The following is a 20,165-nucleotide window of genomic DNA, read 5'->3' as shown; positions in this document are numbered from 1 at the left end:
TCACTGTCTTTTGCCACGGGCGTAGTCTAGGCCTAGCATAAAAATTGAAGAACGGGTTTCACCATTATGGAGTCTTCTCATAATCAACTATCTAAAAAGAATTTCCAGGGAATGTAGTCTGCAAAATAAACACCTACTTTTGTTTGACACTGTGTTGGCCCGCATGATGCCGTTATTGACTGGTACCCGGTACTGAGACAGAGTGTATAGATGGCTAATCAAGCGCAGTGGGACCAACTTACATTTAACTTGTTTTAGTCCTTGCGTTTTGTGTTTTGTCCATTATCTGAAATGAAACATTCACGACTTAATTCTCGCTAAAGAAAACATATATATAAAATTACATGTAATTCAATTTGAATAATGAATTCTATACACCGCTGCATATTCACCAATTTCTATGGACATGGTCCTCAAATCACAAATGTGGGAAACCAGGTGAACTAGAGCAAGTTGTATCTGTTGCAATTCATCATGGCGGCATGTGGTGAACAATTTTTTACAGCGCGGCGGCAATCCCACTTTTTTGCAATACTTTATTGGGCTAACTCAGGGCTGATTTTGGGACATAATAGCTATCAATCTGTATTCTTTTTACAAAGCCTTTGCAAAGTGACATGTGGCTCAGGACTACAACTTCAATGAGCGATCATCCGCGTGACTCCCAGGCGAATAGTCATCTACCGTACATGCGCTAGTTGCTCATAAATGTAAATGTATTTTGGAAAGTTTGGCCTTTTCAGTCATGGCAACGGTGGGAAAAATACTGCTTTTAATTTGATAACAGATATTGACTATTTTCAACATAATTTTCAGTAACAAACTTTTTTATCACTTTCATGCATTTTAATTCAGAACATTTTAAACTCTTGTCAAAGCCTGTATGTAAGAAACTTGGGCAATAGTTCTTCTGGTAAGTTGATTGTTTTTTTGTGTGTGCATGTATCGAGCTTTTGTTTTAAAATTAGTTTAATTAGCATGTGCAATTCTTTACAAATCTGTTCATCTTTTTTACATTTAGGTGACAAGCTGGGTCATGAGGAAAAGCAGCCTTGATGATTGCCGAGGCGCAGGGCAGTTCATAGACAAAACAATATAGGATCAAAGTCAAGAAACACTTAAAATGGACTTTTCTGTAATTTCTGAATTTGTCTGTTATGAAAAGAGAACTAATGTTGTGTGGCGTTAGTTTTACTTGAGTAAGTTTATTGAAACAATTAATGACAGATAGATGAAAAATTGTGGGATTGATGTCTTTTAAATAAAAACATGAAATAAGAAAAAAATCAGGGATGGGGGAAAGGGGTCGAATTTTTAGTGATCAGCTAAAAAACACTATTTCCAGACCATGTTGCACGTACGTGTAATAATGTGGACGTACTCAGTGAGTTTCAGCATATGTGTATTTCCTTCATTTTCAGAAAGTGGTTCATCGTTACTTTTGCGGCCATCAGATTTCTTATCTTATTACAAATTTCTTCAGCTAGTTTGTGTTGTTATACTTTTCCCTCTTAAATTATTTCATTAAAATCGAACAAGCATTTTTGCCTAATAAAAGCCAAAGCTAGGGCTAGCAGCTTCATCCAGTTCTTCGGCATTTGTATGGAACATCCATGTCACAGGAAGAGTTCAAGGGTTTGTAATCCTAAATGAAAAAAGGCAAGTCAGAGAGAGGACAGCATATATATTATAGCCACATCTTTTAAAACCGCACCTTAAAAAGTTACAATTGACCTTTAGCCTAAATTTCTGATTTTGAGCATACAAAAATTAGTTGAGCGCTGACAGTTCTTTCATAAAAATGGTGCAGCTCTTATTTATCACAGTAAACGCTAAGCTTAACTCTAAAGGCCTGTATGTAAGAAACTTGGGCAATAGTTCTGCTGGTAAGTTGATTGTTTTTTTTTGTGTGCATGTATCGAGCTCATGTTTTAAAATAAGTTTAATTTCCAAAAATTAGTTTAATTTCCAAGAGTGATTCGCAAAAGGACCCTTCTCCATTCTTGCTAATTCCAGCTGTTGGCCGTGTCAAGTGTAATAAACAGGTGACAAGGAAAAACCCCAAATGTGATAGCCTCTGGATCATTAGGTGAAAGTGCTTGTTTCAACGAGACAGGTTTGAATTAAACACATGAATTCTGATATCTTTTCATCACTAGAAATTTAAAAATGGAATCAATGAATGTATGAACCTGGTATCTTTTATAAATTCTTTCAATACCCAGAACATGGAAGTTTCTCAAGTCATTCACAGCGTACTAGCAGGGGCTCAATACCACAAACTAAACCATGCTATGCACACATACTCTTGATTCCCTTGCCCCGTAAGGATTGTAAGCAATTTAGTTAACAGTTTTCCCTGTGAGAAGAAAGGCCGATGGAATTTTGAATGCTCTATTAAACATGTAAATGTAAAAAAAAACTTTTTTGTTTATTGAAGCAAGACAGTAGGTTTACAATTTCCATGAAATTCGCCGGACTATGTGGCAGACAAGAAATTAGGCAAAGCCAATCATTTGCGAAAACAGTTATCCAGAAGACTCGGCCAGATCCTGCAACAAAGCCCGATCTAGTAGTGACAAGGTTTGCATCGCTTCACATTTTATCCTATGCATTAAAATCTGTGTAAATTTTTCATGTTTGCATTGCCAATAAACATGTATTTTAGGATTAGATAATAGTTTTCGTAGAAGTTTATTGTCAGGAATTTTTATCCGCTTTTCTCAAATGTTTGGGAGTTCGTAGGACCTGGGCACTAAAAATAATCCTTTCGTACATATAAAGTTGCTAGTTCATAATTTTGAAGTTGTGTGTTCTCACACAGGATGTCGAAGTATTTTCTGCTGGGTTTTCTCGTGTATCATGCTGGATCAAAGGACCAGGGCCGACAAAAAAAAGGTTGTGTTTCGCATCTGGTGAGGTCAATCGGGGAAAAACACGGGTGAATAATTGCTTCCTTGTACCCAGAAATCTGTAGTTTATCATTTCTTCCAGGAACTTCAAGGAAGAATCAGCAGCACTGAATGTTTTTTCTCAACGTAGGCCAGAGAGTTGTCGACCGGTCGTCTATCCCCAGTGGCTAAATTTGTTCACACTGATATTGACATCGGCCAATCAAATTACGTGTCGCATTATGTCCACCAAAAATTCATTTGTATAACTGTACTTGAGGATGTTTGCATTTACAGATATGTAGTTGGGAATATAATATTTGTTCTCATACAAGTTTATATTTTACAGAAGCATTCTGTCAGCTTTCCGTGAAGTGGATACTTCCAAAGCAAATAGTTGTCAATTCATTTACTTTGATGACTGACAGTTTTACAGATGTTTGTTCTCAGTCTCACAAAGGACACACGAACACTTCCTTTTAGGCTGTGTGTGTTTTCATGGATCGCAATGAATATGGGCTGATAAATAAGTGTATTTGACGCCAGTTTGCCGACCGCTTGGTCGTTTATCGTCCGGTTAATTCAGTTGGGTAAGAAACGATTTTGGTGAGAAATTATGTCCTTGTTCACACAATTTTGAAGGTTTTCATATTTTTTTAAGAAAAATGAAGACAGGGTCGGTTGCATAAAGAATGTATTTTTCAGCAATTGAAGCCACAGGGTCGATCGGGTGGTTGGTTACCTGTTCAATGAAAAAAAATTGTTTCACGATTTCAGTGACGTCAACCAGATCCACGTGTTGCATTAAATCCGCCAAGCACGAAATGGTTTCAATAAATTCAAAGAAATAACAGCTTTGCTTTCTGCCAAAAATCAGTATGCGTGATCGTGCAGCTAGGAAAAATAATTATTTAAAAATGTTTGCAAAATCATATTTAGGTATTGGGTATATTCTTTTTCTTGTACAAATTTATATTTTACGGAAATAATTCTGTCAGCTTCTGTTTTCGTGAAGTGACTACTTCAACGGAAATAGCTTTGTTAAATTTTACCAGTCAAATAATAATTGAAATAAATGTGTGGGGGTTCATCCAGCCACTGGGCTGCTACTGACGATCCTTTCCGTTGGGAGTTGTTGAATCTTTGTTTCGATCACGGACAGTTTTGTTCTCACACAAGACACTGAAATATTGTCTGTGAGGCACTGCTTATTCGTGTATTGTGTTCAGCGATGCATGCGGGCATTGTGGTTGACGTTAATTGGCTTGAGTTGGTTGGGGCTTGGAGGTCTATCTGGGCTAACCGCAACTGCTTGTATTGCGTTCTTGCACACACGTCATAAAGAGCGTGTCTTCCACTCCCTATACACACACGCACGCAATATCGTGTATCGTGTAAACCTTTACTCTGGCCGTAACTGTACATATGCAGAGTGGCACTGTACCGTGGAGGAAGGTCGGCGTCAGGAGAGTAGTTACCAGAGAACATAGGCGGGCGTTGCCCAAGCGAACACTCACCATAGAGAGAGGTATCTATGGTGAAGAATTCATTGTTTTGTGTGGGACGGTGCTGGAGGCTGTCCCAACCACTGAGCGCAAGGTTGCTGCGCCGTGAGCCATCTCGCTCTGCAGGACATCCATGAGGTAGCACTCGGTGAAGGTGGAGGGGGAGCTCCAGCAAGCCGTCTGGCATATATCTGCCAGGGAGACGCCTCTGAAGTACGACCAGGACACAGAGGCGGCCCGAACATCATGGGCTCTGACGTGAGAACGAGTCGTCTCATCATGCTGAGTCGGCCAATCTTGGTTCGTAAAGATGATGGCTGAGACTGTCCATCGAGCACTAGTGTCCTTTGCTGCTGGATGAAAGGGCTTTGCAGTTGTGATGAAAAGTCTGGAACCAGGTTCCCGGCATTGCTTGGTCCTGGCAAAGTACCACCAGACACCATTTCTTGTCAGAGTTATCTCCTGAAAGAGAGGCTATGTCGGGGACAGAAATGTCTGGAGGCCGGAAGTCAGGCGTCTGGTTCTTTGTCAGAAACTCAATAGCTGGGATAAGGCAAACCCCGTGCGGTTCCCAGCAGATGTGACCTTCAATAGTTGACAGGGCATGTAGTTCGCGGCCACGTCTAGAGGTTGCTGAGATGGAGATCACGTGCATCGGAAAGCGGCTCGAAGGGAGGACCGGCTAAAGGATGTAAGACGCTCCCGAGGTCCTAAGACACAAGGAGGTGTTTGATGTGAGGACGCTCGACAAACATTCCTCGAAGGAGATGGTGGATGGCAGCGTTATCAGAGATTGTTGATCCATCGCTGAACCCTGAAGGAATAGCTGCCAAGGTTGACCGCTACTTACAGATGGTGGCAATCTGGAGGCCTGAGTGAAAGAAAAAACAGACGCTTTGGTTGGAGGAAAACCATGGTCGTCACACCATCTAGTAAAATGTTGTAGACAACTGTTGTAAATTTTGCATGTGGACAGTCGGCCTCATGCCCCCGTGGACGCAGCATCTGCAGAAAGGCCTGACGCTCTGAATGATCGTTGGACAATGTCCAGCACATCAAGTGAAGATCGTTCGGCACTGGATGGAGGATTCCTGACCTGTGTTGGTGAAGAATGTCCTCCCTGGGTGGAAGGATCAGTGGATGTCGAACCAAGAGCCTTGTGAATCTCGTGAACGACGGTTGTCGAGACCAGAACGGGGCGATGAGAAGGATCTAGCATGTCTCTTGGATATGACGCGAGGGGTGAGAGAGATTGGGGGGACGCAAGAAGGCCGGACCAATCAAGCTGTAGACCATCCATCGCCCAAGCTCGAGGGTGAGGAAACCTGGAGTAAGAGGTCAGGAGATGAGCATTGTCGGCTGATATGAAGAGGTCGACATGGGGACGCATGATCTCCGCGAAGATCTGACCGACCATGCTCGGATGAAGAGTCCACTCCGTAGGGCGGACAGCACCCCGAGAGAGAGCGTCAGCTATGCTGTTGGTTGTTCCAGCTGAACAGCCTGGAGGGTAATCCTGTGATCAATCACCCACATGAAGATCTGCCATGTAAAGATTGCAAATCTGGGGGGAGCAAGTATCGCCTTGGTGGTTGATGTACGCTACCACTGTGGAGTTGTCGGTCTGGATTAGAACCGAGAGACCCTCTAGGTGTCACTGGAAGTGGTGAAGGGCATTGAACACTGCCTGAAGTTCCAGTAGGTTGATGTGTTTGTTGCGGAAGGAAGAGTCCCAAACGTCGGATGCATGAATGGGAGGAAGGGAGGCCCTCCATCCAAATAGTGACGCGTCTGTTCTCACCGTGACATTCGGTTTCGGGGGAATGAAGGAACGGCTCGTCGACAGGTGCTTATTGATGGTCCACCACCGCAGGTGGTTGCAGACATCCGCTGGGAGAGGGACCAAAGTAGAAATCGGGTCACTCTTGGGATGGTACAGAGATAGGAGATGTAGTTGCATCCGCAGACGACACAATGAGACGAGGTCGAGCAAACTGGCCATTAGTCCAAGAAGATGCTGAAGGGTGCATTGCTGCAGACTGAGGATGCGTTCGGGTGTCGGAGCTGCAATTTCTTTGAGGTCATGGATTGCCCCTAGGTAGGTCGGCCGTTGTGATGGGTCAAGGGCCGACTTGTCGTAATAGATGAGGAACCCTAGGCATGTCGCGACGTCAAGGACAAGAGAAGTGTCGGCTTTTGCTTCGTCTGGGAGGCGGCCGACGATCAGTCAGTCGTCCAGATAATGAAAGATAAGGATGTTGCGCTGTCACAAGGAGGCAGCGACAGTCTTGGCAATTCTGGTAAAGAACCTAGGTGAGGTTGAGAGGCCAAAAGGAAGAGCCCGAAAGTGGAAGATTTGACCGCAGTACTCAAAGCGGAGGAACTTGCGGTACTGTTTGTGTATCGGGATATGGAAATATCCATACCGTATGTCTATAGAGGTGGCCCAACACGGGACTGGTAGAGAGGGTAGGACCACGTTCAGAGTCTCCATTCGAAACTGTTTGGGCCTGATGAACTTGTTTATCAGTTTCAGATTGATTATTGGTCGCCATTTTCCTGGTTCTTTCTTGGGTGTCAGGAAGAATGATGAAAGGAAGCCGGTGGATAGCTGTTTTGGATGCACTGGTGTGATGGCTCGTTTGCGTAGCAATGCTGTTATCTCCTCCTCCATAGCCAGGCGCTTTGACTTGTCACATGGGGAGGAGTGGAGCCGAAGACCATCCCCGACGGCAAGAAGCTCGTGAACTCGAGGGAATAGCCGTGGGCAATGGTGGAGCGGACCCAACTGTCCGCGGTGATCTCTCGCCAGAACCCAATGAAACTGCCCAAACCGCCGACGAGTTCGGGATCAGCGGCCACCAAAGGCGAATGGGAGTAGTCACCGGTGTTGTCCTCTGGCAAAAAGGGCGACCTGCAGGCGGGGGCTGGTCTGCCCGACATCTCGGTGGTGGTGGAGGCTGCTGGCATGGAGGTGCAGGTTCATGAAGTAAAATCTTCTTAGCGGTCTCCATATGTTTCTACTCAGACTCGGGAAGTGGGGCAGCCAAACAAGCCCCCCTCCACGGCCAGACCGGTACTACATTGGGCAGTTATTATTCAAATGCAAGCACCACACAATGAACAAAGGGCCCTCCAACCCTGTGCAACGGCGATGCCCACATCACACACTACACATCACAGTAGGTCACATCCCAACCTGTAAATGATGCACAGAAAAAAGGGGCACAAAAGAACACAAGAAAAACACAGCATGCAAGGAACGAAATATGAGGATAAGCACTCTTACCAAGAGATAAGAAATCACTCTTTATTTCAAAACAGGAATCCAGTCAATTCACAAACGCGAAAGGTGCGGAACTCGAGAATCCAATAATGTAAAAAAGACACGTCTGTAAACGATAGGCGCTGAGAAAAGAAGGACGAACATGGCGGCGGGACAGCAGTGCCTTGTGGAGGGTCAAGGGGCAGCATGCATATTCATGTCATATGTATCCACATTCCAAAAATCTTACAATTTTAATACCAACCTTCAATGGATCTACACAACTCATCAATTTTTTTCAGGAAGGCTTCGTCCATTGGAGGTAATGGTGCCAGATTAGGAACAGCATCATCTGGACACTCCTGCAGGTATATGTACGGAAGGAATAAAACTATGAAAATCATGACACCCAACATCTTAAATCTATGTGATCAGTAACCAAAAAAATCAACAAGCAAGAAAATAAAAATTTGAAAATATTTGACCAGTCAAGAAATTGTAATCATAATAATAACACAGTTTTTATACAGCGCATCTCACCAAAGTCTCGATGCGCTTCACTAGAAACAATTAAAAGCAATTAATGGAACAGGTGAATTTATTTTTGTTGTTGACAGTTCTGATATGGTGTGGTTATAGTTAGTTATCTACTGTCAATATGGTATAGATTTTCCACAACTTGACAGTTCTAGATGAAGCATTGTATATCCTGGCTGTTGGTACGGTGTAGAATTAAGAAGCCAACATTTCCCTCAGGGATGATGTGATTACAGGTTGTTAATAAACTTCTCTCAGTGAATGGAAGTCCTAGAGCCAGTAGTCTTCAAAACATGATGTTATAAATGAGATAACTCCATTGACGTTACTGCAAAAGCCAGGCAAAATTCTTGGAGAATATCAGAGAATGGTTCACTAAGCATTTGTTGGCAGTTGGTTGACTGATCCTATCACACAAGGTAGGCTGTGTCAGTGACCAATAAATTGAACATTTTTCCTGAAGTCTCACCATGACAGCTGGCACAGTGACATCATGATTTGGCACACATCTTCTGATGATATTTCAACTACGGCCCAGGTTTGAAAGGGATTGGCCCCAAGGAAGGGTCAAAAGCATATGTAAAATGACCCAATGTTATGTCTTGGGAAAAAAATGGAAGAACTACAAACGAGATGCACACAGTGTTTGTCAATAGACAAGCTGTTTCAGGAAACTCTTTTGGTTTGATAGATAAAACTAGAGGTTTTGTCTGTCTTAAGCACAGAACAAAGGGCTTTTTTGCATCTTCTTTTTTACTTAAGAAAAGGGCATTACTTCATTTGGGACATCACCTCATTTGGATTTCTTTTACTAAAACATCTATCGAAGAGTTCCCAAGTCTCCAATGATGTTTAGGGCGACCTCATTATGACAAGTATTCGAACATTAGGAGATACAACGAATTAAACTTCGCACCCTTTACATCATGTCACCCTGTCTATAACACTTCCCATTCTAGCTATCTACCAAATTTCAGCCCAATCAGACATGTAGTTCACGAGATAAAGGGCTGTAAAGAATGTACCTTTAATGTCACATAACTTTTATTAGTCAAAATGACTAACTTATGTTTACAGTGAACGTTTAAACTTCCGACTCTTACTGTCATGGAAAAGTTTTCATCCAGACATATCCAAAGCAGCTCACAGTCGGAGGCAATAACGTAGATGACGAATGCAAGCGGTCTGTTGTCCGCCTAATGTCATTTCCTTTTTTACCCGAAAATGCAGCTGTGCACCTCGTATAGATGGGGGAAATCATGGAATGTTATCGTCGGTGATAGTAATTAAGTACCATACAATGGTCAACAGCTTTGAGGAATAAAGTGAATTTTAAGAAAGTATTTAAGGAAGACCCATTTTTATGGGATGAATTCACTGGCCATTCATTATTGTTCAGACAAAGAGAAAAATAAAAATAGCAAGGGAATAAAATCAGGAGAGTATTCCAAATAAAGTCTCTGAGGAGCTTTCATCCAACCAAAGATTGACAGCTGACTGACCGTCATGTATTACAGTTGTTTCAGTAGACTTGGTTACGTCTTCTGATTGACACCACGCCTTGGCATTTCTTTTCCTAACACCCTACCTGCCAAATATATTAACACTATTTTTTATTAATACAAATTTCATTAATATTATTTTTCACTAACACAACCCCCCAATTATTTTATTCAGAGCACCCAACCCACCAAAAATAAAAATTCTTTCCCCCCCCCTCAGCATTTTTCTAAAGTGTTCAATTTTTTCTGCACCACATCTCTTTTTATTCGGAGCAGCCAACCCGCCAATAATATTAATTCTTCCCTCCTCGGCATTTCTTTTCTATCTAAGCGCAGACTATGTGTGGTTTTAAAATTTTCCCAGCACCTCTGCATTTTTTTATTCAGGGCACCCAACCCCCGCCAATAATATTAATTCATCCTTCCTAACCTTAGCATTTATTTTCTATCCACATCTTGACCACTTGTGGTTTTTATTTTTTTTCCCGGCACCACTGCATTTTTTTCAGAGCATCCATCCCAACCCATCAAAATATATTCACTCTTTCCTCCTCGGCATTTATTTTCTATCCACACCTAGACCACTTGTGGTTTTTATTTTTTCCCAGCATCGCTGCATTTTTTATTAGGAGCATCTATCCCAACCCATCAAAATATATAAATTCTTTCCTCCTTGGCATTTTTGTCTTTCCAACCCAAGACGTAGTCTTTATTTGTTTTTCCTGCACCTAGTCACATTTTTTTGTTATTCCGAGCACCAAACCCGTCAAAATATATTATTTCTTTCCTCCTCAACATTTTTTATCCAAACCTTAACCACGAAGGTTTTTATTCAGAATGTATAAAATGTAGGAAGTCGGTACATCAAAGGGACAGAATGAGCATTTATAAGAGGGAAGAAAAAAAATCTTATCGAACCAAACACTGTTGACACTTACTCAGCAAAGGCTCAAGAAGAGCTTGCATGCATGTTTTTTGAATCTTTGTTGTGACCCTGTCGTTCTCACACACACTGGAACAGCCAATTAACATAACAGTACTCTGTTAATCACTCATGCAAGGGAATGGGCAGGAACGCATTCCCAAGTGCTCTTCGGGGTGAACGGGAGGGCGTGCAGAACGGAAGGAAACGCGTGCGAACGGTCTCTGTATTTTTGATCCCGTCCCAAATGAGCTCAATATTCACCTAAATCACTTCCTTTCCAAGATATAAGCAAGGTTTCAACCCAGCGCTAACACCAACAGATTAATTTCATTGAAAAAACTTAATAACTAGTTCCAATTTTAAACAATAAGCCCACTTCCGGTTTCAACCGGAAGCAAGGGTCACGTTATTCAACCCACTGAAGATGAATTGAAGGCCCAATTAATACTCTGGCACTTGGGCAAAAAAAGGTTGCGGAAAGCCACGGTTGATTTTTATATGGATTTTAAAATTCTTACGGAATATTTAAAATTTCATGAGAAATCACTTGATGCATAATCATTACATAATTATTTTAGTATCATCTCTGCCCCAAGGTCTTTCCTTGATGTGACTTTGATGACAACCAAAAATAGCTGAGTAACCAAAATGATGCCTCAAAAACGTGTACAAAGTAAATGGGCTGAAATAAATATTGAAAAATCAATACTAACTCATGATGACATCATCATGACGACATTTATTTACAATTTTGGTGTATGAGGGTCTTTGTTGGCTTTCACTTTGATAACGATCACACATCGCCAAGGTTTCAAAACAGTGGCTTGAATACATGTACAAATTCAATGGGCCATAAACTCGTCTGCAGAAACACTGCTCCTTTAACTTCATGTTACATGATTTGCGCTTAAACTGAACAATTTTTATGAAATATTACGTCATATTCGGACTCTTAGGATATTTCAAATCAAATAACAGACTGGAAAATACCCTATTTCTCTTTCGTTCTTATACTAATCTTGAGCCAAAGTAAAGGACTACTCGTTCACTAGTGTCAATTACAGAAAACGTGTACAAAACCTATGGGGAAAAATCAAATATTCAAAAATTAATATAAAATAAGGCGATGATGTCATCATGACGTCATAAATTTTGAATCATGGTCTTTGCCGGCTGTAACTTCGATGACGAAAGGAGATCGCCAAGTAACCTAAATTGTGCCTTGAAAACGTGTACAAAGTCAAATGGCTGAAATAAATATTGAAAAATCAATAATAAATCGCTTGATGACATCATCATGACGTCATTGTTCTAGGCACATATTTGAACTAAGGTCCTTCAATGATGTAAGTTTGATGAAGATCCAAAGTTGCAAAAGGAAGAAGAAGAAAAACTAGAGCTCATTTGTTTATTTGACAACAGAACAGAGGGCTTTTTCGCACTCTTTTGTAGATATGAACAACTAAGTCATCGTCACATCATGTCATTTTTCGTAAAACACCTCTCTTTCAAATTACCTGCAAAGTTTCAAGCCGATAAAAAAATTAGATATAGGGCCTTAAAGAGGGCACCCTTAATGCCACATGACTTGTCTTCTGACATCATTATCACATGAGGTCAAAATTTCTCCAAAGCACTCCCTTTTCAAGATATCTGCAAGATTTGAACCAAATTGGATATACCCTTCAGGAGATAAAGTACTTTAAATGAGGCACCATTTAGTATCACTTGACTCATCTGCTGATATTGTCATCACGTGAAGTCAACTTCCGTTTGTAAACCTTCCCTTCCTAACTACCTGCAAGGTTTCAACCCAATAAGACATGTACAATACAATATACAATACAAAACATTATACTTATTGCGGAAAAGGCAAAGATTAGAAATCTTAAACATTTGTCCCTTTTGGCGTTCCATACTATGCGATCTGCTCTCGGCAGCACATGGTCGGCATTTTGCCAAGTCCTGACTATAATGTCCTACGCACTATGCGCCCGTCTATGTTGCAGGCAGATATTGGGCGTCCACACACACACAGTAGCATATGCACAGCATGCGAATGGGATTTTCGAGTTGGCAATTTATATTTTAGGGGCTTTTTGTCAGCAGCGCTTCATGTGAGTTAAAAAGTACACCAGTTATGCACTTTATGCAGCTGACTCCAATGTTTTAGCTGTCATCTCATGCACAATTCACCCTTATATCTCTTGCAGTTGATTTTTTACCGAATTGTGAAGAATAAAAGAAGTTTTTATTGTAACTTCCGGTCTGATGAAGTCATCAGCCCCAAACTTCACACACGTGTTGACTGGGTTAAGATGGTCATGTACGTCAATTTTCAGGTGATTCAGACAAACTTTGTCACAGACATCTATTCAAAATGCATTTCTCGGAATATTTAACCTGTCGCTAGAGCGCGCTCAACAATTAGGTGATGTCATCAGTAGATGATTTGAAGAATACTATACCCCAACAGACTAACACCGTTGAAAACAACTTGATACCTATTACCATTTTTAATTGACCAGAAGGAAGGGTCACGTGATCTGACCCACACAAGATGAATTCAAGACCACATTTTATCCTGCCACTACCTACAAACAGAATGTTGCGGGAGGCCACGATTGATTTCGTATGGATATTTCTGGATAAATTTAACCGAATATTTAAATATTCAAAATTTAATAATAAACTGATGACGTTATTATGACATAAATATTTCAGAATTATCTTCGTTTTATAGTTAGTGCTTGCTGTAACTTTGACGACGATCAACGATTAGTAAGGTACCAAAATAGTGCCTTGAATACGTGTACAAAGTCAATGGGCTGAAATAAATATTGAAAAATTAATAATAAATCGCTCGATGACGTCATCATGATGTCCTTGTTCTAGGCACATCTTTGAACTAAGGCCCTTTAGTGATGTAAGTTAAATGAAGATCCGAAGTTGCAAAATGACCAAAGTTGATGGTGGAAGAAATGTGCACAAAACAAATGGGCTTTTGGACAGAACAGGAAGAAGGAAAAAAAAAAGAACAAAAAGAGTGCCTTTTTCGTAAAATTGTGAAAAAGACAAAAAACAAAACCAAAAGAATGCCTTTTTCGCAAAATTGCAAAAAAGCCCCCCCCAAAAAAGAACAAAAAGAATGACTTTTTCGCAACTTGTGGAAAAAGCCACTGAGAATGAGCGAGAATCAAAATATAGCTGTTAAGTCTGCAGTTCAATATTTTAAATCGTTGGCCCGTGCACTGGCTTCCACAGCCACATGCTGATATACACTACCCTCCAAATGTTTGGAAACACGATGAATCAACAGATAATTTTGATTACTGCATGCTATTCACAATTATTCTTGTTAGTTGTAGGTTTTCAGCAGTGAATTAGATTCTAATAAGGTAACAGCTGTTTCTGGCTTCGTTTGATTACATTATGATTTTGATTTTGCATAATTTGGTGTTCCACACCTGGAAATTCCATTATTCACATTTCTTTATTGGGAGATGACCTGGACAGTGTCGGTAGCAATACTGAATGTTGTTACAATGATCTTGGGACACTGTGTTGTTACACAATCAGAGGATTAAAAGGCCTAAAGCATGGTCCTCTACCCTTATCTTGGTCTGGACAATCTGAAGCTGACAGTTACCCCAGAAAAAGGTGACTGGGATGAAAGTGGGATCCCAATGAGCTCCCAGTGGGATACATCTATCCCACTGGGATACTGCCATCCCAGTGGGATGATAAGAGGGATCCCATTTCCAGGTTGGATTGTAGTGGGATCCAAGGTGATATGAAATCCCAGGTATGACTGGACTCCCAGTTGACTGATATTTGTCATCCGTTGTTTAAACTGACTCCAACACTTAGTTTATTAATTACACAATGAAGCTTACTGATGGTCACCTCAAAGAAGCTGGAAGATTAAGGCAAATAAACTTCAGACCCTTTTCTAAAAAAAAAACTTAAAGAAAAAAAGCTTATACTTCCATGGACAACCACGTTGAAGCTTAAGTTTTGGCAGGGTCTGATTTGGTTCTCCCCTACCATGAAAACGCTTCATGTTTTTCTACATATTTCAATATATTGTTTTTGTTCCTTCTGGTCTTTTATCCGAAATCCGTTGGACTTTGTTTTCTTGCAAGAAACACCTTCTACAAATTCATGACACTGAAACTGAACCACAGTCAACATAAAGTAATTTTCTTTGCACTATTTTGTTCACAGTACTTCCCCAGCCTGTCTTATTTTTAACAAATTCAAAGTAACAAAACCCTTCTTGATTCATCCCTTCATATATCAGATCATGATGGTATGTGTATACATTTATTAATTCAGAGGGCTATTATTCACTCAGGCAGGGTTGCTAAATAAAGGAATGTTTGGCTTGTCACACGGTTGTTGTAATTAAAAACAAATCTCTGAAACAGACTACATCACCAAGCATTAAAGGTATTGACTGAGTTACAAGGAAATAAATTCTGATGTCACGTTGTACACATAACATTTTAATCACCCCATCAAATGTGTTTTTCGAATGACAACAATGACCAATCACAAAGGTCAAGTGAGAAAAGGTTGACAAGACATTTCTTTGATTCCAAGCTCAGTTAATAATAACAATAATAGGGATTTGTAAAGCGCACGTATCCACCTAATGAAAGGTGCTCAAGGCGATAGATACACAGAAAAATAACAACAAATATACATTAAATATGTAGTAAAAGATGCAAAAGCTGAACATGTACTAGAATTAGTCATATATAAACAAATAAAAATTAATGAAACACTAATTAAATGCCTGAACCATGAGATGGGTCTTCAGGCATGTGAGTGAGTGAGTGAGGAGCTGCTACTGAAAATGATTTATCCCCCTAATGAACTGTGTGACCTGGGTTCTGAAAGTAGATATTTGTAACATGATCGAAGCATGCAAGATTGTTTGCAAGGTGTGAGGAGATCCATGATGTAGTAAGAAGGGACTTTGCCATTAAGAGCCTTATAGACAAAGCTTGTAGATAATCCTGTATGAGACTGGTAACCAGTGAAGATCTTTCAGAATGGGTGTGATGTGAGCAGACTTTCTGGTTAATGTAACGAGACGCACAGCTGTGTTCCGAGTCCGCTGGAGTTGATTCAACCGTTCCCGTGGAAGGCCAAAGAGGGGTGAATTTCCCATGTCAAGGTGGGAAGTGACAAAGAATGGATGATTTGTTCAGTGGAGTTGCAGGTAAGATATTTTCTAATCCTACTAATATTGTGAATATGAAATGAAGCAAAGAAAGCAGTTTGAGAAATGTGACTTTTGAATATGTGCAAATCAAAGATAACGCCAAGATTGCGAGCCTGAATGACTGGACAGATATTAGAATCTCCTATGGAAATAGAAGGAATGTTAACTTTTGTTAGTTGTCGTGGGGAGCCAATGATCATAAATTCTGTCTTGTCATCATTAAGTTTCAGGAAGTTGTTCCGCATCCATTGATGAATATTGGACACACAGGACTCCATTCTTCTGAGTTCAATAACCGCCACCTGTTAAGGAGGTTTGAAGGTTAAATATAGTTGAGTGTCATCAGCATACATGTGGTACTGTAGATTATGACATGAGATTACATGTTTCAGAGGATATGTGTAAAGAGTGAAGAGCTGAGGGCCTAGAACAGAGCCCTGGGGAACAGAAAACTCAAGATGGACAGGGTTAGATGTGGCATTGCCTACACATACATATTGTGGTCTTCGCTCCAGGTAATATCTAAACCACTGAAGAGCCTGACCTCTCACACCAACTATGTCATGCAGTCTGGAAAGAAGTATGGTATGGTGTACAGTGTCCAAAGCTGCACTCAGGTCAAGGAGGATACCAGCTGTAATGTTTTGTTGATCCAGGGCTTGTAAAATATCACTGTGAACTCACAACAGGGCCGTTTCGGTGCTGTGGTTTGGCCTATAAGCAGATTGAAATGTATATGTATTTAACAGGTCGTGGCAACACAAGAGAGCTGTTAACCTTGAGGAAACTATACGTTCTAATGTTTTGCCATAGTTGGAGATCGGTCTGTAATTTTCAGAACCTTCTGAAATGTAAGAACTTTAAGGCATTTGGGAAAAACACCTGAGCAAAACAATTTGTTGACAATCTTAGTGGCGTACAGAACAATAACATCAATACAATCTTTAACAAGTGAGGTAGGTATTGGGTCAAGCTCACAAGACTTAGAGAGCGAATTCAAAATGAACTTCTTAACTTTGAACTCATTAGTTGGTTGAAAAAACACTTAAACAAGCTTCACAACAATATCCAAAGTGGGTATACAAAATATCTGTGGGAAATTCATTTCGGATACTCTTAATCCTGTGAACAAAAAACTCTGAAAACTGAGAGGCAAGGGCATTGTCAGGAACTGAGGGTAGAACCGGGATTTTACTCTTATGCAAAAGGTCACTGACAATGTCAAATAACTTTTTCTGGTCAACAGAACAACACTGGATTTTGGTGGAAAAGTAAAGTATTTTGGCTCTGCTAATGCAGCTATTCACTGTATGCCGCTGGACACAGTAACTTTGGCTGTGGACTTCAAGTTTCATTCTCCGCCATTGCTGTTCCAGTTGCCTCCAAATTCTACAAACTGATCTAATTTCATTGTTGAATCACAGGAAATCTGGTCGTGCCCCGACACTTCTTACATGAAGAGGAGCGTTATCATCTGGCAGTTTACGGAGACTCATCTCATAATGATAAACACAGTCGTCAAGATCAGCTGTGTCGAGAGCTGCTGCCATCTGACAGCGAAACTTGTCCACATCAATCCCCTTCAGTTAATGAGTCGATATCATGACTTTAGGTGGCGTTAGTTTACACAGTTGAAGCCTGGACAACACTGCAAAATGGTCTGATAGCCCTGGATGGTTGTGAGTGTCCATAACAAGAGATGAATCTTCACATGTAATGAGAAGGTCCAGGGTTTGACCACTAAGGTGGGTTGGCTCCATAATGTGTTGGGTCAAGCCATATGCTGACAGCAAGGCATTGAACCGATTGGCAGCGGAGTCGGCGGGTTGTCAACATGAATATTGAAGTCTCCTGCTATCAAAATGTCGGAAGGATGGAGCGAATACGATTCTAACAAGTTCTCAAAATCACCCAAAAAGGAACTGATGTTGACGCGTCGGCCATGTTTGTCCCTGCCAGCACAATACAGAACCACGAGTAAAACAGTTCTTGACTTGCAAGAGATTGCAGGATGAAGAGACTCAACTGATGAGTACTCTCCTGCATCAGATTTTAGTTCCACCGATAGACTAGACTTATACCCCAACCCCTCCTTCCGTTTTGTGAAGTAGTGGAATATGTGGAAAAGAGTAACCAGCAGGGGTTATCTCGGCTGTCACCCAATTGTCACCAGGTTTAAGCCAAGTTTCTGTGATGGAAACGACATCGAGGTTGTTGGAGTGAACAAATTCACAGAAATCTGGTGTTTTATTCCGTATGGATCGTACATTCAATGAACAAAAATGCAAATTTGACTCATTTTGAGCAGCAAAAGATTTCAGGTTTGTAAAGCGTACTCCACTGGGTTTAATGAAAGTGTGCGGGCTGCGGGGCATACAACAAACGCTTATCTTTCGTTGTTTCTATCAACTGGCACGGCAACCTCTGTGAGTTGGGGGTTTCTTATTAATACCAAGGGAAATTAGTTCTTTCCACAAACTATATGATAAGTTTTAGTACATGTTTTAGTACATGTACCTCAGATTGTACTAAGACTTTGTTCATGAAAAAACAAGTTGGGGCCCAACAGTAGTTTTACAAAAGTACACCAGGTTACAAGTCACATACATGTAGCTTAAGCTGTTATCACGATGACGACCTTATGATCTGCTCATCATGCACAAACAAAACAAGTTCTCCGGTAAGCCCTACATCATGTACACCCAATTTTCACGGAAAGTCAAATTCAGTGTCACACAGAACTTCACAAAAAAAACTGAAGAAAAGCACAAACGAACGTACACGTTACCAGTCTAAACAAAGCTAGGAAAAAGTAGGCCTGTCAAGAAATAAGTTTGGCAGAGATTCAACAGTTTCAGGTCATTCTTTTGTGATGACATGAAAAGGAAAATCTATCAATATTGCCACAAAAAGTGACAAAACTTGTCTGAATCAACTTAAAAATATCTGCAGTCAATAATTCTTAACAATAACAGCCAATTCACACCACAATTCACAACGCTGGTCAAGTAATTACGACGGCAAACTGGCTAACTTGTGCGTGATGCATCCAGCATGTCCAGAGCAGAGGGCCTGCGGACAATTAAGCTCATGCAGCGGCAGGAAATTTTGTGGAAACACGCTCGCTTCAACATATTCAAACACGAGCAATACAACCTCAAATTAAATTCACAAACACCAGAAATAGTACATACATGGACAAAAGATCAAGTTCTATGAAAGTTGTAGAAATCTTCTTGCAACATCGATGTTCACGAAATATTGATATGACAGCTGTGTACATGTACAATACACGTGACACAAAGACATGACTACTGCACTGCAGCTGACGATGCTATTTTTAGTACAGAGACAGATCCGAGAACTAGACGAATGCCATAGTCTGCTACACACGGCTCGTGGTGCGCCGGCCCACGGTGTGTCTACCATCTCTAACCAGACAATTTTCAGGTGGTGATGAAGCCGGAATTGTAATGTTTTTACAAAGTTTGACACCGTATTATTTTAAGGGTTTTATCTTATAAAGCGCAAAATGTACATGAATATTTGATTCCATCATGGGAGGGCCAAACTGCATTTTTGTGCAAGCAACTCAATCTCGCAATCCTGCGCACATGAAAATCCATTTTTCGCAAGAATTTGCACACAATATAAACTGCCAATTTCAGCTTGCGCGAAATAGTCATTTTCGAAACTTTTCTGTTTTTGCACAGTGAGTACATCATGCATGACGCAACTTTACAGTTATGAAATGACTTTGTCTTCGGAAAAGAAGAAAGGGCTTTTATTTGGTTCCACAATGACCAGCTAACAAAAATGTGTCTGTCTTTGTCGACGATTGTTCAGAGAATGGCTTGGGTCTAACAAGGGAAGAGCTGTGCTCCCAGGCTGAGTCTGGCTGGGCAGGAAAGTCTCCAGCTGTCAGCACAGTCAACATGGCCATCATGGGCAAAATTGGAGGTAAACTGCATGGGAGTAAAGTGAGGCAAAGTAGGCCAAGACTATACACAAATAACACAACCAAGAAACGCTAGGTTAATGTTTGGAACCTGGCCCATTCCTTAAAATAGCTGACCAAACTGTGGGTCTAGGAATTTTACTTGTGACACAGCTGACGAAAATTGTTGGGCAAAAAAAAAAAGCTCTGCTCCTGCGATTAGCCTACATGCCTCTAAAAATTAAATAGGGTCGGTAGACCTAGCCTACCTCGGAAAAAATTTTTTTTATCTATATTTTGTGCTGCATGAACGGGGACAAAAGCTTCCAAAATTGTCTCAACAAGTGATAAAAGCCTGTCTTAATCTATG

The 20,165-nt window shown here is 40.8% G+C and overlaps 1 protein-coding gene across 12 annotated transcripts in view; it reads right to left on the bottom strand.

Annotated features, from left to right (window-relative positions):
- Positions 1–20,165, bottom strand: part of LOC110988048 (terminal uridylyltransferase 4-like) — a 179,533-nt gene that overhangs the window by 85,107 nt on the left and 74,261 nt on the right. For all 12 annotated transcript variants that reach the window (XM_087144097.1, XM_087144094.1, XM_087144096.1 and 9 more), the window contains one exon: positions 7,927–8,023. In XM_087144097.1, coding sequence (XP_087000223.1) covers positions 7,927–8,023 — 97 coding nt within the window. The remainder of the gene's footprint in view (positions 1–7,926; positions 8,024–20,165) is intronic.

The sequence above is a fragment of the Acanthaster planci genome, linkage group LG12 (assembly GCF_054643075.1).
Source record: "Acanthaster planci isolate LZ-2023a linkage group LG12, COTS_SCS, whole genome shotgun sequence".
Lineage (NCBI taxonomy): Eukaryota > Metazoa > Echinodermata > Asteroidea > Valvatida > Acanthasteridae > Acanthaster > Acanthaster planci.
This window is presented reverse-complemented; position numbering and strand designations above follow the sequence as displayed.